Source organism: Phasianus colchicus, chromosome 2 (genome assembly GCF_987193195.1).
Source record: "Phasianus colchicus chromosome 2, bPhaCol1.hap1.1, whole genome shotgun sequence".
Classification (NCBI taxonomy): domain Eukaryota; kingdom Metazoa; phylum Chordata; class Aves; order Galliformes; family Phasianidae; genus Phasianus; species Phasianus colchicus.
In genome coordinates this window covers 103,772,113-103,799,092 of record NC_143437.1, presented here as the reverse complement: position 1 = coordinate 103,799,092, position 26,980 = coordinate 103,772,113, and the positions used below count along the sequence as shown (strand labels likewise).

Below are 26,980 nucleotides of genomic sequence, written 5' to 3'. Positions count from 1 at the left end.
AACTCTGCTCCATCTGGGGTGCATTCAGCTGGCCAACACTATGGATGCTTTGCTAAAGTGAGGCCATGAGAATTAGAGCAGAGAAAGAAATGAGACTCTGGGAAAAATGAAAAGGAAGACTTTAATGAAGGGCATTTATCAAGACATCTCTCTGTGGTAGCATTATTTAGATGTTGTCTGTATCAAGAGACGGAGTGGAAGACTGTTTATCTCTCCTGAGCTTGATTTTTCCCACGTTCAAGACAACACTTCTCTCAGCTAAAGATTTCCCAACTTACATTACAAGACAAATGCCTTCAGAAATAAAAAAAAAAAATCTGCATAAAACAGTGAGATTTTCTTCAAAGCAATTCCCAAGGGCAGTGCCCACCTTAAACTCAGAGCAGAGTGAAGCAACACTCACGTGTTGCATTCACTGCTATTATTTGTTATTTATTATTCATTCTTTGCTGCCTGCATTTCCCTGGCGTGCTGAGAGCATCACCAAAGTCAGCTGCCGATGCCTGGGTTGGGAGGGAATGTTACCTGCAGACCTTGTCCCTCAGCACACATCCTTTCCAGTGGCTATTTTGTCACATCCTTCTCTCCTTGATAAAATAGCGTTGAAACTGTGAAGACTGAGAAACACAAAACTAAGGGCATATGTGAACGTTGATCACTCAGCACCAGACAGACCTTCCTGGCCATGCATAAGACAGGTACCATCTGCTCTCTGTCTGCTTGCCTCATCCTCTACAATTTCCAGACCTGCAGCCAGCGTCTTACAGAGATGTTTTCCTTCTGCAGCCTTCAATAATTCCACAAACTGGCCTGTCTCAAGCACTGAACTACAGAAATCCTTTGGCAAATAAATAAATAAATACATAAAAATAAAGTAATCATACGATTGTACCAAAAAATAGATATAAAGATATAAAGAAGGAAACTTTTGGACATTTCCTAATTTCCCAAGAGCTTGCCATTGAAACATGTCAAAGCTTCTTTCTGGATAGGCTTTGGTATCCAGCATTTGTAATATATACTAAAAAAAAAAAACCCGAACACAAAACCCTCAACCTCTGTATAAATGGAATATAAATATTGCAACCTCCAAACACAGAAATAATAGATAGAGAGCACCTTTTATTCTACTGTTTTGAAAAATACTCTTTTTTTTTTGCATACCCCTTTTTGGATTCTCTGTTAAGGCAACTTGTACCAGGAACTGCCTGCCTCAAAATACTGCTGAAGAAGTATTCAAATGAAGCACTTAAAACTGACTGAAAAACAGAAAGCTCATATTTTTGGCTGCCAGATTCAGTAAGAGAAAACCTTTCACAAAAATGTTATCACCCATCTATTGTCACAGTGCACTTTTATGTATCTGGGTAAGGCTAGGGATGTATGGATCTTTTTGGAGTGCAATATTCTTAAACTGCATTTCAGTATTCAGTGGCTTCTATTTTTTAATGAGAACATTGATATGCACAGAAGTTATTACGCTTTTATTGAGTGCTGTGGTTGACACGATATTAGTTTTGGAACTCCACTCTGTAAAATCATTCTTCTGCGCTTCTGTTCCTTCCTTTTTTTAAGCCTCATGTGAGAGTAGGAAATATCTGAATACTTCTTGAAAAGAGAAGCCTCCACTCTGTATCATCTTTATCCAGCCTCTCTCAGCCAGGAATTCAAACCTGTTTCCATTTACTGCTTGTTTTACTCTAAGCTTAGCAGGTCCCAGCTCCAGGCCAAGAGCACCAAAGCCAGGGCCTTCCTTCCAGCCAAGTCAGAGCTGAAATGCTTTACCAGGTGGGTGCAGATGTGAAATTTACTTTGCTGTTGCTTTTCTTAATTAAAAAAGGGTTTTTGAGGTCTGCTAAGACTTCCATCAGTACCAAATCCAGAGGACATTTATTAGTCTATCGAGTTCACTGTATAATCTGTGTGAAGTGTCCAGAGGAGCTTAATTCCTCTCTTCCCTCCCCTGAGCAAACCAACAAACAATCTGGCAGCTCTCGTCTTTGGTTTCGAAACAATGGTCTCCACTGAAGCTGTAAAAGAAATCTAATCCTGCATATTTTCCTCCTTTCTTAGCGGTTATGAAAGCTTATTTTAACGCATACGACACATTCGACGTGTCCTTTAAAAGGAAAAGCATCCTCTAGCACAGCAAGAAGTCAAAGCGCCAGCAAACCGCCACTTTTCTTTCTTTTTTTTTTACCTTTCCACATGGTCAACGTTGCCTGCCACGCCGACCCCTCCGATGGTATAAATCTTCCCGTCGTACACCAGACTGTTGTGTCGACACCTGGGGACTGTCATTCGGGACACGAGGTTCCAGTTATCGAGTAAGGACATGTAACACCAGACGTCAGCCAGTGTGACACCCGACTCCATGCCGCCTGGCACCAACGTGTGGGTGAGGGGAAGAAAAAGGGGAGAAGTACATGAGCTCCTGGAACGGGAGCAGCTTGGCACACAGCAATCAAAGCCAGTTACAAAGTAAAAACTCTTCAAATGACATTTGACTAATTAAAATAAATCACCCTCAATACCGAGCATCTGTTCCGATGATGCATATCTGTGTCATTTATTCATGCGTCCCAAAGGCTTTTTTTTTTTTTTTTTTTTTTTTTCATTAGATGACATGAAGAAATCAAGATGTCAGATTTCAAGGGACAAGTACGTAAGGGGATAGACCCTTTCCAATGTTCATAAATAACTTCCAGGCTATTAAATTACTGCAACACTTGCAAGAAGGTGTTACGAGGCACAGCCTATCTGGGATGCAAGACACAGTCCAGAATGAAATCTAAATGCTTCATACAGTGATCAAAGCAATGTATACACGGGCAGAACAGATTCAGTGCTTGCACTGTAGGCTTAATGCCTGATTTTCAAGGACAAAATTCTTATTTATTTTCATTTGCTGATAAACAGAAGAACCAGCTGTACTGTTCCTTGAAATCAGCTTAAGATGCTCAAGTGAAATCACAGGATTATAGAATGGTTTGAGTTGAAAGGAACTTTAAAGACCATTTAGTTCCAACCCTCTGCCCTGGGCAGAGCTGCCACCCAACCTGCCCTTGAAGGCCTCTGGGGATGGGGCATCCACAGCTTCTCTGGACAGCCTGTGCCAGGGCCTCATCGTCCACATAGTGAAGAGTTTCTTCCTTATCTCTAATCTAATCTAACTTTCTTTTAGTTGAAAGCCATTATCCCTTACCCTTTCACTGCACTGCCTGATAAAGAGTTTCTCCCTGTCTTTTCTGTAGGCCCCTTAGGCACTGGAATGCCACGATATATCTGTAGAGCCTTCTCTTCTCTAGGCTGAACAACCCCAACTCTCTCAACCTGTCTACACAGCAGAGGGGCTCCAGTCCTCTGAACATCCTTATGGACCTCCTCTGGCCCCACTCCAACAGCTCCACGTCCTTCCTGTGATGAACACAGCACTGTAGGTGGGGTCTCACACACTTCTTTAGATGCAGTCCAGGATATGGTTGGCTTTCTGTATGTATATATATATATATATATATACAATGTATGGCAATTTTTAAACTTCTTACAGTAGCTCCCAATGGAGCTACTTATTTCATGCCTCACTATCCCCATTTTGGAGAACAAGCAGGCGAAGTGATTTATCTGAGACCACACTAGGAGTCTGCGGTGGAGCCAGGGAAAGAAACAAGTCTCTCAGTTCTGTGGTTTAATGACAAACCCAGGCTTTCTCCTTGCTATTTCACTCTCAAAACCTATAATATGCACTGCAGAGTCCAGTACTTTGAGCTTGCAGGAATTCATTCCCATTTCTATTGGTTTCCCTTCCCTTTTTCCTATGTCTTGTAACTTTGAGCAAAGCAAAATATCCATTGACACTGTGCTGGGTTTCCAGCCATGAAGAACTTCCAGCTCTCCTATTTTATCCATTGAATACCACCAACTTATTCATCCAAATTCAAGGGAAAGAGCTGAAATGAGCTTTGAATTCAGGACTCGATGGCTTTTGCCAGCAGGTAAGGCACAATCTAAAATATCTTTACATATTAGAAAGTGCTCCAGCTAAGAATAACTACAAGTCAAAAGCCTCCATAGAAGGCTTTCGCTCTGGCACCAAAAAAGAACATGGGCAGAAAATGCCAAACAAATAATTTCCAATCAGTCCTTAGGGCCTCTATGCAGTATTAATGGAATTTAACACCACAGGCAACGATTTACTGCAGATGTAGTGAGGTTACACCAGAAGGGAAAGGCAACAGCTGTAACCTCTTATTGCTACTGCCTGGTGCATCTCTGTCTTCAGATCCCACACACCTGCATCTCCCTGCCCAGGCTCCTTCCTTCATCCCCAAACCTCCACACTGCTGCCATCAGAGCAAGCTCTAGCCTGCTAGCAATTGCTTTTCGCCCTCCAGCCAAGCAGAGGTACCACAAGACTGCAAATAACCAGACACTGCAATGCTACAGGCACAGAGCAGACAGCTACTTTGGGAGTTAAAGCCTTTTAAGGAGCGTGGTCTCAGTTTCATTGAAACTAAGAAGATTATAGGGCTAGTGACTACTGTCAAAAGAGAGGTTTCAACAACAAGTACAAGAAATGAATGCCCCTGTAAGCAAATACTGTAAGTGTAGGTCACATATTCAGCAGTTCAGCCTGTCTGTCTCAAATTCCATAACCCACCATTTAGACTCAACTACAGCCAATATTTTAAATTGTGTTACTATGGCAGTGGAACCTCTTTGCATGCCTGATGGTTGTCAGGCCTATTTTCTTGACGTTGCGACAGCAAAATATTGCTCTTCACTGCTTCGAGAGAACGCTAGCGTGGCGAAGAAATGGAGAATGATAAAAGCATGGAAATCCCCTTTCCCAGCCCCTCTCTCACTTGTCTTTTTTCATTTTATCCCCCAGGAGCAACGCATCCTTCTTCGCTTGTTCTGTCTGTGTTGTAAGGAGGAAGCTTTCCTCCCAGCCCCAGGTCTTTGCTGCTCACCTGAAAGATAAATGTTGTCTCCAGCGCTGACCACGCTGAAGAACTCCCGATCATAGAAGGGCAGGCTGGCCAAAGGGTACCACTTGTTGTTTTGAGGATTCAAGCAAGTGACTGCTGTTAAAGCACGTTGGTTCATGCCAATCATCTGACGGCCTCCAACTAAGACTATCACCTCAGCTACACCTAGGATTCAAAAAGCAGAAGAGCACTGTAAGAAAGTGATACTCTCTACTAGGCAGGAGCTGACAAAAAACACTCAGCAATCAGAGCAGCTGTAACATGTTGTGGATACATCTGTCTTTGCACAATCAAAGCAGGAAGAGTGAGAAAAAATGGGAAACTTGTGGGGAGAGTGGGGGGTGAGCATGCTGGGGGTCACTGGGAAGGCAGCACATCATCTGCACAACATTCTAAAGGGGAAAGAAGTAAAAAAGTTCTTCCCATGTAAAGATGTCCGGTGACTTCAACCGTCTTTGGGAGAGACCCACACGTATCAAATACTTGTTCCACTGAAGGAAATGAGGATTTTCTCAAGGGCTGTGATATCACTGGAGTTTGACTGTTATTTAGATAAAGTATACATGGATTGAACCTACAGAAGGTTGTTCTACCAGAGTAGATTTAGCCTATGGCTACTCTTCTTCATCCTGACTTTCTTTCTCCATATACTTGCTTGGATAATTTTCAAGGGTCTTTTTTTCTGCTTTTCCTGGAGAAACCAGGTTTTGCATATGCAGGAAACACTTCCTCAAGCCTCTAATGGGGGTCTTAATGGACCAAGTGTTAAGAAACACGAGAAAAAGAGCTTCTGCTCCATTACAGTCATTAACTGAGATTTATCAGTGCTTGAACAGCTTCCCCAGGCCCATAGCACACAAGGTGTAGAGCAAGCCAAGTTCTCTGCTGGGGCAAATGGACAAAATTTTTGCAGGCCAAATCTCTATGTTTTTTGCTCCCACTTGACTCCCAGCCAGGAGTACATCAAATCTGATCCACAAGGTTCTCCAGACTCATCACTGCAGTGGATTACAACTATGGGTCATAGTTTAACTCTGGGATGTTTTCTGCCTCTAACCACCAAGTGCCAAGTGCTGGGGATAATTTGGATTTAGTGCTAAGCAACAAGTGTTAAAATTGTAAGGCTCAGTGCAATCTGTTGCCAGGAAGGGCAGATTCAGAAGCCGGAGCATGAACTGGAAGGAACTGCCACCTCAGGAGCTCTGCTTGTGGCCAGAACTGTGCTGTGATCTGTTACGGTGCCCAGCTCACAGACAAGTGCGTCCAGGTGTCCAGAAGTGAAGCTGACAGCCAGAGAAATCAGGAGCTCCAGCACTGAGCAATGCTTCAGAGGAATGGATTATCGCTGTTTTTCATTAGCTCTTTAAAATATATATATTTTTGTCATTCAAACAAGGTTACTCTCTTACAAGTTATTAAGCGAAAGTGCGGTAGAGTTTTAAATAAATATTTTTCAGTAACAAGAGATCATTATTTTTGCAACATACCAGAAAAGCTAATCACCTGAGCACAACATAACTTGATTATAATCAATGACCTCGAGAGGGCATGTGGCATGCTGCAGCGAGTCCACAAAGGATGTTTAGAGATCCTTTGTGCCGACGTGAATGCCGTTGATATGCAAAATAACACGATTCTATATAATTAGGCTCTGACCTAAAAAACTATAATCACCCTCTCTTACTCTGCGAGAATCACTTTTCCCTCATCAACAAGCTTCTGGAAATGGTTCATATTACACCTACAATTTTATATACATAAAATAAGCACTTTTCAAAAATCCCTTCAAACATCACACCATTAGTCGTCTTCAGTGAAAGACTTTTTAGGGTAGATTGTTATTGAAAGTCCTCTACACTTCATCCTTCTGAAAGGTGCCTTGATGAGAGCCTCCAGAAGCAGCAAATGATGCGGTTTGATATGCCATCTCAATGCCATTACCCCCTGTCCTATCAAAGCAACCCCTTCCTTCCTGCAGCCACCCTTCAGATACTGACAGGCTGCTCTTAGGTCTCCCCACAGCGTTCTCTTCTTCAAGCTGAACAGCCCCAGCTTTCTCAGTCTGTCCTTGCAGGGGAGGTGTCCCATCCCTTGGATATTTCTAACACTAACTGTGACACAGTGCTGCCACATCGGGTACTTTTTTTTTTTTTTTAAATGTGTATTTTTCCAAAAAAGAAAATTAGTGCATTCCTCAAATGAAAAACTTTTTGAAGCCCTATAATTTTCCCTAGATTTTTTAAAGGGATTTTGAAAAGGGTTTTTTAAAAGGGAATTTATCCTGTGTATCCATTTGTTTTGGAGGCAGAATTGCCTGAACTGGTACTGCAAGAATACATTTACATAGGGCTGTGAAAGTGAGGCTGTATTATGAATATTAATCAGCTGCTCCTTGCAAGAAGTTGAATGGCAAAGAAGCAAATGTTATTACTCATCTCTTCCTGCAGCCAGAGAAACTGAGGCACAGAGGGTTTGATGACAGGACAGTGACAGAACATCACATTGAGCCTCACTGTCTCTGCCAAAGCTTGTAATTCCACTTAGGGTAGAGGGGACCTCAAATATCATCCAGTCCCAACCCCCTGCCATGGGCTGGGTTGCCAACCACTACATCAGGCATCAGCTCAGGCTGCCCAGGGCCCATCCACAGCCTTGAGCACCTCCAGGGATGAAGCACCCCCAGCTCTCTGGGCGGCAGTGTCCTCTCAATGAAAAATCTCTCCCTGACATTTAATCTCAATCTCCCTCTTTTAGTTTGAAACCCTTCCCTTTGTCCGATCACAATCTACCCATGTAAAAAGTTGATTTCCCTACTGCTCCCTTTTAAATTCAGTTTCAAGAATGTAACTAAATTCCTAATCTTGGGCCACTGGGAGAGGCTGCTACATGGAATGGCCTGTGTTGAAAAGGACCACAATGATCATCTAGTTTCAACCTCCCTGCTATGTGCAGGGTCACCAACCAGCAGACCAGGCTGCCCAGAGCCACATCCAGCCTGGCCTTGACTGCCTGCAGGGATGGGGCATCCACAACCTCCTTGGGCAACCTGTTCCAGTGCATCACCACCCTCTTACATGCTAGAGCAAAGCGGAATTGCAAACAGGGCTTAACATTTTGCCAAGTTCATGCTGGAAAGCGAGCGAAGGGAAGGAGCCAAGGTCTGTGCCCCAGCCCTGGGCATGGCCTGGCTGTACCCGGGTGCAAGCTGGTGCTGCCGAAGGAAGTTTTGTTTTACCTGCAGAGAGCCTGGGCCGGGTCCTCGGCGTCTGCATCTCCTGCCGGGCGTGCGGCAGCATGTGATAACGCTTGGCTTCGTTCACCAGATCCCGGCAGGCCTCCGAAGACTTTATCAGCTCCTCATTGTCAACAACGTTTAGCAGATAGCTGGGATGGATGAAGGGGAGACGCACCACCGCCAGCAGCTCCGCGGCGTACTGCAAAGGGGGAGAAAACAACAACGCACTGCAGCCTTTGTTCAGCTGCTCGGCATCTCCGCCTCCGTCTGTGCAAACTGTCCCTCGTCAGCCAACCTGCAGACATGTTACCCTTGGAGCTGTCCTGGGGATACGGATTTTGCACTGCTACTTGGTGCTCAGGTAGGACAGAAGTGACGCAGCCTCTGATGCTCTGTTATCAGGGCTGGATTTGGTCCCAGAGGGAATGAAAACAGTCCTCAAAAGGTGGTAACTCGTGTTGTACAGCTGTACGAAGGGCTTTCAGAATAAAAGCTCATTCTGAACACATGCTGAATGTAACACCTTATGCACTGGAGACATGCAGTGAGCTTTCTGAATTAACCTTGAAATGCAGGAGTGATCGTTACAGCACAAATAAAAAAAAAAAGAGAAAAAAAAACCAACAGAAAAGACTATTCTGGCATTGTGGATGTGAAACGAAAGCTGGCGAATAGTGTGGGTTTTAACTACCACTATGCAAGTCAATGAATAACACCATCTTTTAATTAATAAGGTTTATTTGTTGGGAAAACAAATCATGTACTTCTAGATTTTGGAGAAGTCGGACTCCAGAGGGTGCTATACAAATACTGACAGTAAGTTGCATCTTCTAAATAAATACATTAAACCTTGGAGGGCAAAGGACATCTGAGCAAATGAAGCTGTCTGTCACTGAACATGGCTTAAAGGAGAACAAACCCCCACGAGAGAAAACTGCCGTCAAAAAACCAAGAGCCCAAACCCAGATTATTCTTTTTATATACGTGTTTTTATATATGTGTTTCTACCATAATGCGTCACGGAATACAGTGAGAAGCTGAATGGGAAAATGTGGTCCTTGAGAAGAAATCCACACAAACAGGAGGCAAGCAAAGGGTGCACAGCAAGAAAAGATAATCTCTTGTAATAGATAGGCATAAAAATTGTGGCCTCCAAAGACCCCACATGGGACTGAGGTCAGGATGCAAACAAATATTCCTCAGGCCCATAGGCCTGAGACACGCTGGGCACTGGCAGCATCTGCTGGCCTGTACATGCCTCTGCTCTTCCAGAAGCTCCTTGGCTCTGGCAGGTTTTTAAGCAGCAGGACTGGCCCTCATGCACGAGAGCCAAGTCACAGCAGGAGCAGGGACAGGGAAGGGTCACTGGGAGATAGGAGAGCTGCAGCCAGCTAATGGGCTCCTCCTTAGGGCTGGCCAGGCAGGTGAGGACACAGCAATGACTGGGATTGCTTCCAGGGCTTCCCCTTTCCCAACTCAAATGGAAAAAGCATGTTTCATTTGGGAAGAAAATAGGATTTTTCCTTCCAGTGGCAATGAATTCACACTGTTTTTCTGCCTGAGAGCCACGTCAGCCTGGTACAAGCTCAATTAGAGCCAGCACTTTACCACCTGCAGTGAGCTGAACCCTACCCAAACCAGCAGGGACGTGGCAGCGGGAAGACAACCAGGGTCACAGGCTGAATGAGAACAGCAATTTTACCTAGGGCACAACGGGTTTAGGTCTAGCTACCCTGCTGCTGTTCAGTGCCAGAGAAGTGATGCAAAAGCCAAGGGAAAATGACAGTGCTTCTCTTCTGAAACAAATCCCCAGTGACTGGTGACCGTGTGGCCCCATGCCGTACCTCCAGAACGGCACAGGACCACATAGCCGGGGCTGAGTAAGGCCTGGGATCACTCCATCAGCCCCTGAACCAGGAAAAAAGAGCCTCCTCTCTTTTCCCTTGCTGAAATCCATGTCTATAGAACTTTCTTAGGCGGTGAACTGGCTGCTCCCCTTCCCCAGAGTGACAAATGTCAGGCACTTGGCTGCAGATACTGTAATGCCCTTAAGCAGTAGCTTGTAGGAGAGGGAGCAGTGGACATATGGCAGTGGGTGGCAAAGCTCTGATTTCAGGAAGTGTTTTTTTTTAAGAAGGTTGGGGGCGTTTAACCTTACAAGGGAGCCAAGACGGAATGTGGAATCGGGACACAGGAATAATGCGGATAGCAAGTATACAGGGATGAGCCAGACAAGCCCCGGCGGGGAGGTTAATCCCCATCACAGCCTGCTTAGGAAGCAGAAAGAGCTGCTAAAGGGCAGTTTAAATAAAGTTGTGAAATATATACACCCGTAGCAGAGCAAGCAACTTCCCTTGGCGCTGCAGCACGTGTGAGAGCAGGGCTGTACAAGGAGCAGCTGTACCACGAAGAAGGATAAAGCACAGGCATACATGTGCACTGAATTAGGATGAGGGGTCCAAAAGGCACCAGGATGTCCCAGAGGTTGGTTTAAATTCGTATATCTGGACGAGAGCAGGGCTGGGCGATTCCTGGACGAGTCCCTTGCCCCCAAGTTGCCCACAATAAATGGGGCATCACTGCTGCATTAGCATGGTGAGCTCTTCCTCTTGCTCACCCACCTTTCTTTAATTAGATAAGTGAGAAAATGTGATTCTGTTTCTCTCTTTCATTCCCCACCCCTTTCTCTCCTCCTTTGTCTGTGGCTTATTTTGAAGGGGAATAATAATTAGAACATGTTGCTCCCTTTCATCAGCTTGAAAGTTAATGCTACATATCAAAACCCATGTCACTTTTCACTCTTACTCTCCCCCCTGCACAACCAGCCAGGAAAAGCTCTGTATATGTGTGTGTGCATGCACGGCCACACGCAACCACCATTCAGGCTCATCCCCAAAGGCATTAAGGGTACACATAATAACAGTGTTTTTTACCAAGGGATTTGAAGAGTACGTACCATCGCGTTGTCTTTAAAAGACAGGAGAGGCTTTTATACACCAATGGCTTTTTGCACCAGCTCTTTTAAGCACTATAGTCAAGGGTGAATTTCATTTAGCCTCACTGATTTAAGAACATTCAAGTGATTTAGGCAATCAGCAGCCTTTTTCTTTTGGATTCTCCCTCACAAGGCTTCCTAGCTCTGTCAGCTATGATTGTATTAAATATCCTGCTACTATTATCCTTTTCATTTAAGACTAGAATAAGCACTGTAACGCATTTCAACCTTCTTACCATCTGTTATTTGCTCTCCATTTTTGTCTTTCCGTTGCTCCTTATACAGCTATGGAATGCCTATGGTAGCTTCTGATATTGCTGTTTTTCATTACAACAGCAGAAAACCTGCACAGTGCACTTTGCCACATTCTGCAGACAACAACCTGCACTCCCTGGAGCTGCAATTTGTGCCTGCTTGTAACCCTGAGGATATTTTCTTCTCATACGGGCTTGCTGGACAAACTGAAATTGTTCTCAGATCTTTGTTGGGAGTCACTTATGAATGGTCTACAACCTGCCTTGCACACCACAGAGACCATCTAATCATTAAGGCTGGAAAAGACCACTAACAGCATCTAGCCTAGCCATCAATCCAACCCCACCATGCCCACTGACCACGTCCCTCAGTGCCACATCTCCATGGCTCCTGCACACCTCCAGGGACAGTGACTCCACCACATCTGTGGGCAGCCTGTGCCAACACCTCAGGTCCTATGTAAAGAGATATAATTATGCAAGAACCTAATGAATATGTTGTATAAAATGCTAGGGAAGATTCTGAGCACTTTCATGGCATGGCTTTTCAGCTGTTTTAAACCTCGGCGTATCTCACATTGGATCAAGGAAGCTGCTCAGGTTTTGCAGAATATCTAGTCCATAAATGCAGTGCTGAGTAGTGATGAAGCTGGATTTCTCTGTGGTCCTTTTATGGCCAGGGCAATCCTGCATAGGCTAGGGCGCCTCTACCACAGGAGCAAAGGCTTTTTGGAAAGTCACATGGAACATGGTAGAGCAGTGACTTTGGAGAGATGCTGTATGGCCAACCTCAAGGCGCCTATTGTACTGATAGCAATTTCAGGAGCTGAACTGAACGCAGGGTCTTTAACCAGACTGAAATCACAAATGTGTTTCATAAAAAAAGGGAGAGAAAAATTTTAGAGATCATCTTATTTTTCCTTAATTACCTAAACATTTGGGGGTGGGATCCAGATGGTGACAGGGTTTTGATGGGATCGAGTGTACCCTCAGAAAGTATGCTGATGACACCAACCTAAATGGTACAGTTGACACAACAGAAGGAAGGAATGTCAACAAGAAAGAGCAGGACAGGCTTGAAAAGTGGGCCCATATGAACCCAATGAAATTTAACAAAGCAATCCCAGATATCAGTACAGACTTGGAGAACTCCTTGACAGCAGCCCTGGCAAGAAGGAGTCCTGAGTCCTGATGGCCAAAAAGCTGGACATGAACCAGCAGTGTGCTCTTGTAGCTCAGAAGGCCAACAGTATCGTGGGTTGCATTAACACAGGGGTGGCTGCAGCAGGGAGGTGATTGTCTGCCTGTCCTCTGCCCTTGTGAGGACCCAGCTGGAGTACTGTGTCCAGGTCTGGGCCCCCAGTATAGGAAAAACATGGAGCTGTTTGTGGGTCCAGAGGGGGGCCACAAAGATGATCAGAGGGCTGGAGCACCTCTCCTATGAAGAAAGGTTGAGGGAACTGGGCTTGTTTAGCCTGGAGAAGAGAAGGCTCTGGGAGGACCTCATTCTGGTCTTCCAGTACCTGAAGGGCGCTTACAAGCAGGAGAGGGACTGACTTTTTACACGGTCTGATAGTGACAGGACAAGGAAGAACAGCTTTAAACTAAAAGAGGGGAGATTTAGGTTAGATTTTAGGAAGAAATTTTTTACTCAGAGGGTTGTGAAGCACTGGCAGTGCTACCCAGAGAAGCTTTGGGTGCCCCATCCCTGGAGATGCCAAGGCCAGGCTGGATGGGGCCCTGGGCAGCCTGGGTGATGGAGGGCAACCCACAGCAGGTGGCTGGGATTGGAAGATCTTTAAGATCTGTCCAGTGTAAGCAATTCTATTGTTCTATGATCCAGCTTCATACTCCTAATTGGGTACATACATGCATGTATTTGCCAGCTAGATATGTAAACTCATGTTATAATTAACAGTCATCCAGTCAAATCACTTAATGCAGTCCTCAAAGCAATTGCAGCTGACTGAATGTATCACACACCAGGGGAAGCAGAGTATCAATGTCCTGTTCTGGCCTAAAGCTGTGAGTTAGCAGCTCCTGGCAAAGGGACAGCATGCCTCAGAGCAGGCCTCAGACCATGCCACATTAACGTGTCTGCAACAAGATGCCAGCCTAAACTGGAGGATGATTAATTCGTCTGTCTGGTGGGAATTTCTGCCCCCATTTGCCCTGGGCGCCGTGCTCAGGTCACAGTCACACTATGAGGAAGCCTACATTACCTTGGGTCAGTGCTGACTGAGAGGAATATAAAATCAACACAATTCGCTGAAATAGACTGAAATTGACCTTTTTCATTCTCACACAGAAGCTACTCTCATCTTGGCAGGCTGGCCAGACTTAACCAAACTGGACTACAAAACAACTGAAGTCTGGTTTTATTCCAAGCTGGTAGTTTAAATGGGGACATTTACTTTGCTAAACTTTTTTTTGTGGCATTTCTCCTGCTCGTCATACAAGCATTACAAATGCTTGCAAGTGGGCTTTATTCTGCTATCTTGTAATTCTCAGTTACAGAACCCTCTTCAGTATCACATTAAAAATAATCTTTTTATTCTCAAATCTGTAATCCAGTACAATCCTCCCAGGTGTCCTCTGAAAGGACTCTCCATGTGCTCCTGCACAGGCTTTGAGCTACAACAATATGCAGTTAGTTTCAAAAGGAAATAAGTTTACTGCTACAGAGTCAAATTTCCTACTCCTTAAGTGTTACAAAGGAAAGCTCTCAAGAGTTTTAACATTTTTGAAGCAATGCCCAGAGAGGTTAAAATAATGTTTCCCCTATGCCTTATAACTCGTCTGTCTCTCTTGCTTACTGTTCTTCCTACAAAGGTCCCTTTGTGCTATCTGCCCAAAGAAACATGTTTAAGCCAGAAATGGAAATACAGAAGTTTGATTACCCATGTTAAGGTAGGGCTTTGCTCCAATAAACTGCTGTTTCAGCAATTTGTGCTTTAACTGAGAGAGCTTTGAAACTTTAGAAAGTAGGAACATATTCAATTCATCTGAGAGCGACTGAGGAGATTTACATCATCCCACAGGAGAATGGGGCCAATGGGGACCTCTTTGAATGGAGAATGCCATCAGGGATGGTCCTGAATCACAGAATGGCTTGGGTTGAAAGAAACCTGAAAGACCATCTAGTTCCTACTCCCAACAGCTTAAGCAGCACCAGCTCCCTGCTGCATGAAACTTCTTCAGATTAGGAGAGAGCACTCCAACTGCAAAAATAAATGGCAAAACCCACAGATATGTAGATGCCAACCTTTGGTTCCCACCCTGCAGTGGGGCAGTGAGCTGCCTAGCAGAATGGCTCCAGCCTGGAGGCCCAACTGGTTTGCCCTTCCCAGAAATAGCCTTTTTAGATTGTATTTTCACGGCACTGCTGTGTTATTTGGCAATTAGTGTTCTTGCTTTGATTCATCTAAGCCCTGGGTATTACAAAGGAATGCTCTGTTTCCAATAACCTCTTGCACAATCCTACATCCAAGGTCACATCCAATTCCAGCCTAAGCACTCTGGTCTGCTTGGTATTTATTCATCACCTGAATTGACTTCTTGGAATTGCAGTGTTTCCTTCAGATTAAACCAAAGTTCTCCTAGCATGGCAGCTGACAGCCTCATAATACACTGAGAGAACCATGCAGCAAAAAACCTGGTTTGCAGTGCTGGGCTCACATGGTGACTCGGCAGGGGAATGCCACCTGTATAAATCTGATGCCTAGCAAGAAGAAAAGAGCAGTCCTTCTGTCTTCCTGAAATAAGGTTTCAATGTGACACCTTTGTGGCAGCACAGCTGACTTAATGCTGTAATGTCATCAGTGCTGCATAAAGGGAACTGCTGTCCTCTTTGCCAAACTGTTTGCAAAGCAGCATACAGGCAGGCATTTCTAGAAATAATACAATGAGATTTTTTTTATTTTTTTTTACACACAGATTTTAAAATCACAGAATGACTTGGGTTGCAAGGGACCTCAAGGACTATCAAGTTCCAATTCCCATGCCACAGGCAGGATTGCCATCATGTACTACATTAAATTGCCCAGGGCCCCATCCAACCTGGCTTTAAACACCTCCAGGAATGGAGCACCCACAGACTCTGAGCAATCTGTTCCAGCACCTCACTGCATGGAATGATAGAATAGAATGTGCCGAGTTGGAAGGGACCCATAAAGATAATTGAGACAAACTCCTGGCTCCGCACAGGACAGCCCAAAAATCAGACCATATACATAAATCTATTACAGCTGGAATTTACCTGATAGTAAGGCTTAAAAAGCCCTCCATATTACCATCTCACCTACTGAACTCTGCCAAACAAACACTCTGAATTCCCCCAGATGTCACCGCAATGGTAACTGGCATTTCCTACTCAAACACCAGCACATGCATAGATGCACCACGAAAGCATGCTGCCAACAATTCAGAGGCTGAAGCTTGTAAGAAACTTCCCAAAATCCAATGAACTCCAATGAACTACAGCTCTTCAACACACTGCTGCAAACACTCACATACAGTAATTCTCTGAAATACTTCTTGGCTATGGCACAAAACAGTTTTCTTTCTGGAGGTTCTTATGCAGTGCAAGGGAACACAGCTGAGCACCTGTGAGAAGCTTCTTGCATATGGATGTCTTTGCAAGGCCACTGCTTTAGCGAGAGTTGAAAATAGTTTGTAAATACGCTGGAAAATAAGTTGGGAAAGCCACAGAAATTGAGAGACTGAGAGGTCTGGGGCCAGGGAGCTCCTCAAACCAACTGGGCATGGTGGCAACGGATTGAAGGTTGGACAGGGAGATCTTAGTGATCTTTTCCAACCTTAATGATTCTGTGAATTTAAACTTGTTAGGAATAATTTAGTAGGCTTTCACTGACGGATATCTGTCTAAAAAAAATTAATAGGTTAATGCAGGAGGAATTTAATGAACTGCAAACTTCACCCACATATTCTTTGTGGATCTCTTCTGCTTTTTTATGCTGCTTCTTCCTCCCATATATTGCTAAGTGCATGTTCCTACGCTGATTCTGCTCCTGCTGCTCCCTTTTCTTCTCCTTCTCTAAGCCTGTACAGGCTCTGAGTGTGTCTGACTGCCACTAGGAAAAGCTTCATTTAAATCTGAGCTCTTTGAGCAGCCTGTCCCTGTGAAATCACAGTGGTTACCGCTCATCCCTTGCGTTTTTCACTTTCAGAGAAATTGGAGCTTCTTGCACTTTCATTATGGCATCTTTTTGAATTCGTCTGCTCTTCCCACAAATGGATTTCAAAGCATTAGGGTAGTCTGGGCTTTTCAAAGGAGTCTAATTGAAGTGTAATAGAGTGTCAGTGCCTAATTCACTTAGGCTCCCTTGGAAGCCGTGCCATTCATACTTATTCTAGCACTGCTTTCCTGAAGCTTAATGCTCTTAAGTACATTGATTGATCAATTAATTTCCTATTATGATCAACTTAAGCGATCTGTACATGCTGCCATTGTGTATCAGTGTTTGAATAGATCATTACCTCCTTGTCACCACAAAATTGTGCTCATTCCCTCTCTGATTCCTCCTAGTCTTGGAGTGCGTTGGTCTTTTGCATAATGTTGGAGACTCTATAAAATTTGCATGATGAATTATGCTGCCATCTTAACTGCAGACCAGAGATCTTCGATTTGCTCTCTCACAGTTACCCACCTGCTTCTACTCCACAGTTTCTTGTCTCCTGTCAATTCTTTTCACAGAATCACAGAATTACTCAGGTTGGAAGGGACCTCAAGGATCATCAAGTCTCTTTTAATTGTTAAAATACAGATCATTGGCATTTTTAACATTTTTGACAAATTCTCTTCTCCTTCACTTTTCTTTACCCTCATTTTCACATAGAGGGCCTTCATGTCGGCATTGTGTTTGCTCAGACTGATTTGCCTGGTCTCAACTTCATCCCCATGGTCCTACAGCTGTCACACTCTGGTTGTACCCTCCCAGCCAACTCCTCTCCTTTGGACTTCAAACACTTACAGACATTTATCGCTCTTTAGCTGTCTTTAGGCCAAGTCATGCATATTCACATCTTTTAATCTTTCTTTCTCACATCAATTCCTTCACTCTTTTAATCATTTGTGCTGCTCTTCTCTAAATTACCTCCAATTTGTCTATGCATCTCTGGTTCCCAGGCACCATGAAGATGCTGTTTAGACAAATCCGCCTCTGAGGACACAAGTTCATAGAAGGCTTTTTAATGCCTTTATGGCACAGACATTTCATTTTGCTGTTGGACATCGTGATTTTAAAAAGGGTTTAAAAGCAGGCACACAATTACATCCACAAAGAGTGCATCAAAAGGTGACTGCCAATGAGCAGAGCCTCTGCTCCATCACTCATGGCTGCAGTAACTGCCACTCTTCCAGCCATAAACTGCTCAGCTTGTTGAATTGTTTGTCCTCTCCTCACATCTCGTCCTTCCTCACGGGGAGATGGAAGCTTCACGCAACGAGACACCTTGTTTTCATAGGCTTTCTGTTATTAATAGGCATGTTGCTGTGCTTTTTATGTCAGAGAACACAGACACAACTTTGGACTTGTAAGGTGTGAAAGTTTCCAGTGAGCTTTGGTCTGTCTGTGCTGTGGGCAAACAGCAAATTGCAGCATATCCAGTACCATTACATCTTCCCGTTCCATACTGATGCTGGGCACAACTGCAGCATTTCACATCTCTGCTGGTTATTAGCATTGGTGGACAATTACAGCTCGTTATCATGAAAAGATCTCTAAGATCATCTAGTCCAACCATCAGCTCACCACCCATGCTCACTCATAGAGTCATAAAGCTTGAAAAAGACCAGTATAATTATCTATTCCATCCCCAACCCATCCCAGCATGCCCACTAACCATGTCCCCAGGTGCCACATCTCAACAGTTCTGGAACAACTACAGGGACAGTGACTCCAACACCTCCCTAGGCAGCTGTGCCACTGCTGATCATGGATCCTTCCAGCAGCATGTGCAGAAGACATTGCTTCCCTCTGGCTTATAGGACAATAAACAGGGGAAGAAAGATGAAACAACCTGTCCAAGTCCACACAGACAGTGGGGGGATGCATTCAGGTTCAGGCTGGGCCCAAGGGCTCAGGGTGCCCAGCAGGAGCCTTTGCTGGTGTTTGGATGGCTCAGATCATATTGGTTTTCGGACAGTAAAGCCTCCATTACACTATATATTTTTTTTTTGCATGAGTTTGCCACGGTTGTAATAAGCTTATCAAGGGGATGACCGCTAGGATGAACCCTACAATCTTGTCCACCAGTCAGTTAGAGGAGTAAATAGAAAAATAGTAAATTCAGCTTTTCCAGATGTGTCAGCTGGCTGCAGACTTTCCATACAGTGACAGGCAATCAGGAGGAATTCCTGCAACCAGTGCTTTGCGTCTGCTGGCACAGGAAATTACCCAAGTATTCAGAACCTCACATCACAGGCAGCTTCTTTTGGTGAGACTGATTAGACACGACTGCACTCTGAGCATTCCTAAAATAGCTCCATAAACGTTACCAGATGAGCCAGCGTGCTGCTTTGATGCACTGGATACAGCTATTTACCAAATCTTAGCTTAACACTTATGTCATTATCTGCACTGCTTCTCTGTCTTATGTAGCTGGATCAGCAACCTTTAAAGCACTGTTGTTTTTTCTTCGTAACAAGTCTAAGGTGCTGTTTCTTTGCAATACCACAGATGCTTTTCCTAACACTGTAAGACCTCATCTGAGAACAATTTGCAGAATTAAAAGTCAGATTATAGCTTTTCAACTCATTTTGCAGACAAACCCTGATTCCTTCCCTACCACTGCCCTCCAACCTGATGGTGAAAGACTAACAAAAACGAAAAGAACCTGATACCCAAAGAAGAGCATTTAGAAAGGCACAGAAGCAGAAGGATATGTAACTCAATGCCGTTCCATGAGAATGGGTGAGAAAATCTCCTCCAGAGATGTCCTTTCAAGGGGAACAGGACAGGCAGTGACACACACGTTGCTGTAACAGCGTACCTCGAGGTGCTCTGGTGTGGGGAATGGCCATGTTAGCTTCACATCACGGGTTGAGATGTACCCTCAGGTGAAGGTTCACACTATGGGTAGCCCATTTCCAATGTCTCACCACTCTTTTGGAGGAGACGTTTTTCCTTATCCCCAACCTGAATGCCCCCTGACACAACTTAAAACCTCGTGTCCTACTGCTGTTATCTGGGAGAAGAGGCCAACCCACACCCTGCCACAACTTCCTTTCAGAGGGTTGTAGATAAAGTCACTTCTGAACTCCCTCTTCTCCAGAGGATAATTCTTCTTCTCTTCTGCTTGTGCCAGAAACCTGCCTTTGGGTGAATTGCTGTGCCCTAAAGAAGCTGTGAAGGAGGCACTTACATCACCTGAGTCAGAGCTATTAAGAATAAAAACCCTCTAATGTGACAGCAGAGCTTGGCCTGTCAGATAAGGGCAGATGAGAAGTGTGAAGAAGGTGAGGGTCCTGGAAATCCAGGCCCCAAGAGACTTAATGACCAATGTCTTAACCAGGTGGGCTTTAGGCTGCTTTTGGCTAAAACCCTCCAGCAGTCCTACCCCCAGGTCCCACCAGTTGGCTGCAGAAGCACAAACCCTATTGCTGCTTTGATGTCCCCTATGTGCTATTTTCTGACCCCGAAGAGAGAAAGAAATAATTGAGAGAATCCATCTCACCAAACTGTGAATAAAGTCAATACATCCATGCACAGCTCTTGCAAGAAAGTCGAGCCTGCATCTGTTGTTTCCATGGTTGCTCAGACTGTAAAACTTATGGGAGTTGGGCACTTCCGGACATGGCAGCCCCTGCTGCACATCAAGCACAAATGTTCACTCATCATCTTTATCTGAAATAAGAATATTTAGATCCTTCTTTTTTCCAACCCACCCTCAGAGCTATTTGTTTCTGAGTACTGAAAATGCAGGAGTCATTTTTGTAAAGATGGTATTTTTCATGGTAAGTATGAGCTCCCACTTTTAGAAAATAAGTACCTGTTTAACTAAGAGCTTTATAATAGATCAAGCAGTGCACAGTTTAAAAAAAAAAAATCAACCAGGAACAACAGCTATCTGAAGAAACTAGCTTTGTGGTAGGATTGGACATGAAAATAGCTATCTGCATGGTATCTTTAACATTAATTTATTCAAGACCCTCATCTCTGGATAAATACAAATTAAAAATTAAAAGCCCTTGTAAAGTAATGCATGAAACCAAAGCACCGCAGAGAAATTTGGAGAAGCAAATAAAACTGCCAGCTTAAGCTGCAAAGGCTCTGCAGAAGGTGAAAAGAAAAGAAGGAAACTTGGAATTTAAATACAAAAACAACACAGAAAACCAACCCAACCACAACATGAAAGCAAGAGAGGAGGAGATGGCGGTGGTGGAGAAACCACCACTTAAAAAATAAATTCATAACATCACCGCAGCAGGGCGCAGGAGGAAATATTTTAACCATCAGTTTTGAAAACACAACCCAGACCACCTGATGAGTGACACCTTCTGTTTGCACCAGGCAAACTGACTTCTGCTGCAGGGTTCTCGTGCTCCAGCCCCTGGGAATAATCCCTAAGTTTGCATTAGTTTCGGAGCTCAGAGCTGCATGGAGCTGACTGCTGTCATCAAATATTAAGCAAGCTGTGAAATACTCCATAAAACCATGTTTTTCAATGGCAGCAAGAGCCAAAAAGTGGTTCATTTCAGTAAATCAATGATATCGTGTAGATGTTATAGGTAATAAAAATATCAGGTAATACTAAAAGGTACCTCTGGCATGTGCATGAGGTGGATGCAGACTGGCAGTTCCCCAGCACAAAATCTTGCTGAGTTACATTACCTGTTCACACAGGACATGAAAGGTGCAGAAAAGCCCTTGCCAAGGTCAGTCAGCATCTCTGTCCTCCAGAAAGAGAGATCTGGGGTTCAGGCCACAACCCACCAAAAGACTGACTTTCAAGAGCTTCAAGCTGGAGGCTTTTAATTATCACTATGGTAATCCTCTGGTCCCAAGGATAATCACAACCATCGAACAGTCACTGATTTAGCATTTCTCTGGAGACAGTGCTGGGTGAAGTAACATGCTTAGCTTCTTGAGTAGAGGGTAGAAGGCATAGCAGAGATGGTTGAGTAAGGGCTAACTAATAAATATATAACACTCAGGGGGTTATCTATGTAGCTGATAGAAATTCAGAATCACTTGTTGTGTGCTGAAGCTACATGCATTCAAGACGTGCCATCAAAAGAAATACTGATTTTCTGATAGATTTTTATTTCCCACTGTTGCTAAAATGCATCCTCTTCATAAAGTAACATCTTCCACAACTCTAATCCTTCCTGATTTATCTACGACCAAGCTTGCAGCCAGGAGCTTGAAGCCCCAGCTTTATACAATGCATGTCACAAATGAGATTTTGACTCTAAATGATCAGATATGGGGATCAGATTGTGAAATTACTTAGATTTTGTGCATAGCCTGCATTCCCTTTCTCTTTCTTTATCTGAATTGCCCATCCTATCTCCCTCTCATCCTCACATTCACGGTGATAGTTTCTATTTTAGAAGCATTTACGGGAATGGAGCAGAGTGAAGCTGCTGAGATTATTTTTACCTGAGCTCTGATTGCAGCGTCCTTCTTAATCCACTTTATCACTGTTTCATACACCAGCTCCTCTGCTTTGGTGTTCAGGCTGTCATTGGACATATAGGAAATGAAGTCGTCTTTTGAGATATTAAGGATCTCCTCTTGGTTTGCCACCTCTGGGAAAATCTGCAGGGCGTATGCTTTGGCCATGTTGTATAGTTCAGTGCACTGCATGGCTTCAGCCATGGCTAATATTCCTAAGCAGTTGCTAGCAGTCAGCTGTTTCTCTAAAAGGAACAAATAAAAGGCAAGTGAGAATTATTAAAGCAAGAATCACATTTTTTCACTGAGCTCATGAAAAAATAAATGCCACGGACAAAACTCCAGCGCTAATTAATTTCAGGGAGTTAATTAGAAGCAGCACCCTGGATTACTTCAGGACTGGGGCTTAATGTAGAAAATCAAAGTCTGTCTAACAACTGAACTGGGGACTGGGAGAGAAACACACTTTCTATGTTTGCTTTTTGTGTAAACCTTCATGCACACTGGGAAAACCCACTGACATAATACCGTCTCGGGCTTCCCAAAGGACAGGAATCCAGCCAAGAGAGTCCTGCTATTCGTACCGCTTACGATGTTGCTTTAAGAAACAGCAAAGATGTAAACGGTAGCGCAGACACTTAAGAATAAATGCAAACAGCACCGAGGACATTTCTGAGGATGCTGCAGTCGCTTTATGATAATTTTTGCCCTGTTCAGCTACTAAGCTACTTCAAATAAAAAAAAAGAAAAATCCCCCCTCCCCTCCTTTTTTTCAAAGGAACTTTGTTGCTGCTGAATGTGATGACATCCCTTATGCAAAACACAGATTACACCAACGCCTTCTGTTAAATGTTGTGTAGTGAGTTTCAAAGAAAATCATGCACAGAGGAGACAGCATTATCTCCTACCCGGCAAACAGAACTAACAGCACAGTGTGTAGCTTTGTGTTAAAGTGTGCTACACCACACATTTGACTGTACTTTTTTTCCCTTTCAGGAAAAACCCACCAACTTCAGAAATTCATAAGAGGAACTCGATTTTTTTTCTCAGATTCTGTTAACCAAGCCACTACTGGTATATTCTTTAAGATGTAAGGCAGGAAAAATAAATAAATAAATAAATAGAGGGGGAGACAGACTTCAATAGAATCATAGAATCATAGACTGGCCTGGGTTGAAAAGGACCACAATGCTCATCTAGTTTCAACCCCCTGCTATGTGCAGGGTCACCAACCAGCAGACCAGGCTGCCCAGAGCCACATCCAGCCTGGCCTTGAATGCCTGCAGGGATGGGGCATCCACAACCTCCTTGGGCAACCTGTTCCAGTGCCTCACCACCCAATAGACCACATCAGGACTGGTGCCAGACTTCTGTGCTGCTAGAAAAAAAGTGCATCCCATTTGCGCAGTGTCATAGCTCAGTGTGTTATTTCAGGGCACTGGAGAGGAATGTCAGATAGCCCCAAACCTCTTCAAGCACAACTCCCATTGCATTGCCTTCACTGGAAATGCTCAGTGATTTGTCCCTACGCTCAGATTCTGCCTTCACCAGATGTAAAACCTGCATGCTATCTATACGTGGCTTTTATTAAAATGGGATTACAACCCTTTTTTTTTAACCTGGTATAACTCAAAGACAGCCCGTTCTGGGTGTGGGTTGTTGCTTTTTTCCTGAATAAAATAATATTTTTTAAAAATTTATTTTCTTCTGCATATCTAAGTATCTTGAAAGAAGTCTATCTCATTTTACATCATTTGGTTGTGCTGACTGCAAGGAGCCCATTTCCTGAAGCACACCGGAACAGTGGCACTGCTTTCTGTCAGAAGATTTTGTCACTCAAAGCCTGCCCAGAGACAGGCTGCAAACTGACAGCTGAAGCACAAAGCTCCCAAAATTTCTGCTTTTCCAATTAAAAGAACCAAAAATCTCTTCAAAGGCCTTCGGTTCTGTCTGTTGGCAGCAGCTTTGTGTATACATATGGCTGTGGGTAAAATAATCACCTAACAGAGCCTCTCATCATTGCTTGGCAAACCTCCAAGTCAAAGACAAATCTGACACTGCCCCACCTCATCCTCGTAAGGTTTATAATCAAGGAAATAATCAGGTTTGACTCATTGTGCATCCATTTATTAGCACACAATGGAAAATACCTGCAAGAACAAATCTTTCCCTTGGAAGGCCTAGCTCTGCCTCTGTCAGGACAGATTCCCATATCTTCTCCAGCTGAGCCTGAGGTATGGGGCAGGAAAAGCACAGCTCACAGCTGATTTCTTCTCATCTGGATAAGTTTCTCTAATTCCTGTATTGTTGTGTTGATGCAGCCCTGGTACATGGGGTGTCCAGGTAGCTCCACGTATTGCTGCAGAAATTCACACCTTCTTCCCTGAAACTGCTTGATGGCAGACCCCAGGAGGCGATTTATCTGATAATATTTTGGATCTCCACTTCAGGATGAGCAGAATCATGCCCTACCAGTGCCTGTTACTCTTAATTGACTATAAAGGAAGATTAAATGACTGCTTACCTATAAACTTCCATTACATAATACAGCCAATCCCAAGCATTCCCAGAGGTGCATCCAGTCAAAAGCAAACAGGACAAAGACAGCTAAGGACCAGTTCTGCCCCATCTGCTGCTGAGCCATTTTCCTTTGGATGCTGACGTGGTTACAATGATTGCTGTTTTTGTCACAGGGACACCTGACTTGGAACAACACATTTTTGTGGAATTTCACCTTGAGTTCATTCAGAACACGACTACTGACACAGCAATCAAGGACGGTTTGTAACAGAAATGGCTGTATGGGCTTTAAGGATATCTGATGTAATCTAGCAGGTTCTCGCTGGTGGGAGTCAAGTGTTGGATATCACATTTGTCTCCACGTAATACTGCAGATCAGCAACCAGTGTTCCCCACTCGTGTTACGTGCAATTTTGGAATCGTGTACTAAGTCAGCAAGAGAAAAACAACCAGCAGACTGCTAAGACTGCACTTCTTGGACAGCAATGAAAGGAAGAGCAGAGATAAAGTCCTCTAGAGTTGAGTCAGAAGAATTACTGAGTGAGACTGCGGTAACATTAGAGTGGAAGATCAGTGGTTGGCACAAGATCCTTCTGTGTGCATTTAGTATTTCACTTAGAGATGATGACTTAGATATCTTCAAAGTTAGCATAAAACCTGCAATTCTCAGCAACACTGTGGTCATTCTGATAGGGATCTTATTTCTTTCTCAGTTGCCTATGTCACCAACACAAGCAAGACGGGGAAGATTTATGAATGCATTCACCGTCCCAAAGATTTCAGTTCTGTAGTGAGAATGTTCCTTTTATCTCCTATCTCCAGAAAAGGTTGATGCTTTAGTTTCTCCAGCACTGGCCAATGTGGTTCTCCATTTGGCTGAAAATTTTCCACCATGGATAAACAAAAATTACTTACAACACTTTCTTGAATTCATAAGAACCATAAAGGCCTATTCTACCATTGGGTGCTTAAGTATATTTATGGAGGTCACTGGCCCTTCATTAGGCTTTTCTCTTATCTCCCATTCATTCACTCTGTAAACTTTGTGCTTTTCTTGCAGGGCACTGAAGTCAGAGCTCCTGCTCTTTCCTCCATGACTCTAACAGGTTCCACCAATTTCTTTAGACTTGAAGGAAGTGTAAATTATTTGTAAATTATGTGTAAATTTTCAGCAGCAGGAAGAAATGCAAGCTCACAGTCTGTCCACTCCTGCAATGGGGGTCTCTGCATCACAGCCCAAACTGTGGTACTGATGGACCTCCTGAAAACTGATTCGAGCCATGTCTGTAATGGTAGCATCGTTTTGTTGCAAAAGAAGTATGAAAAAAAGAAAAATCTCTCAAGTCTTAAGCCATATGGGTAGAGGGAATACCTATGATGTCCTGACCAGTTTGCAAACATTTGCCCAGCTATCATATGGCAACTGCATGAACTTGTCAGCATTGTTGCATCAGCTGAGAAAATGTTGTCACTTTGCATGGTCTAGACAAAAGCAGAGGAGACAGCATGTGTGAAGGAGAGAACATGGCTATAATTAGCCAAGTGAAGTTGGTTAACAAATCTCTTGTTGAAATGGAACAGTCTTCTGAGCACATTTGCAACAGGTTTCTATTCAGTGAGAATAGATTCAAGGCGCTCTGCCCAGAGCAACACTGCTGGAGATGCTTGAGCTGCACAGACATCAGCCAAGAAGGATCTTCCTGGAGCCTCGCCGTTTAAAAAAGATGATCCAGATTTTACCTTGGATGTTGCTATGCTGTGCACAACAGGCCAATTAATTGTTTCTTTTATTTTATTTTCACTTATCCTTTCACTTCTCTCAGAGTTTAGACACGGTTATATATGGCAGAAGATCACTTTATAATAATGAATCTGCCAGAAACCATAGAAAAAAAAACCACCCTATTTTTACAGTATTTCTGCTTTGCTGGGAGGGAGTAGAAGTGGCTGGGATGAAAAGCCACAGTGAAAGCAAAATGCTTTTCCTTAATTTTTTTTTTTTTACATGGCAAATGCTATACTATCTCTGCAGAGTAATTCAGTCACAGCTATAAATAAAAATAAGCAATTACACTCCATGAATTCTCCAAATGAGAATACAAAATTCCAGCGACTCCCCATATATCACTGAACTTATAACCAACTCTACTGTTTCACACCATAACATGGTTCACTGAATTCAAATATTAAATATCGGAAAGGAGAAATCTCACATTGATTTAGTGAAATAAATGTATTTTGGTTTTGTGGTTGAAGCTGTGCAACTTAAACACATCTCTTCTTTCTAGAAAGGCCATAAGATCTAATAATGAAAAGTGCTGAAGAGGAGCTGGGGGAAAGCAATG

At 43.7% G+C, this 26,980-nt stretch overlaps 1 protein-coding gene across 5 annotated transcripts in view; it reads right to left on the bottom strand.

Annotated features, from left to right (window-relative positions):
* The window catches only part of KLHL29 (kelch like family member 29), a 403,358-nt gene that overhangs the window by 27,198 nt on the left and 349,180 nt on the right, over window positions 1–26,980 (bottom strand). For all 5 annotated transcript variants that reach the window (XM_090136444.1, XM_090136441.1, XM_031595907.2 and 2 more), the window contains 4 exons: window positions 22,101–22,360; window positions 8,227–8,425; window positions 4,974–5,156; window positions 2,201–2,381 (listed from right to left, as the gene is read on the bottom strand). In XM_090136444.1, the coding sequence (XP_089992570.1) occupies window positions 2,201–2,381; window positions 4,974–5,156; window positions 8,227–8,425; window positions 22,101–22,360 (823 nt within the window). The remainder of the gene's footprint in view (window positions 1–2,200; window positions 2,382–4,973; window positions 5,157–8,226; window positions 8,426–22,100; window positions 22,361–26,980) is intronic.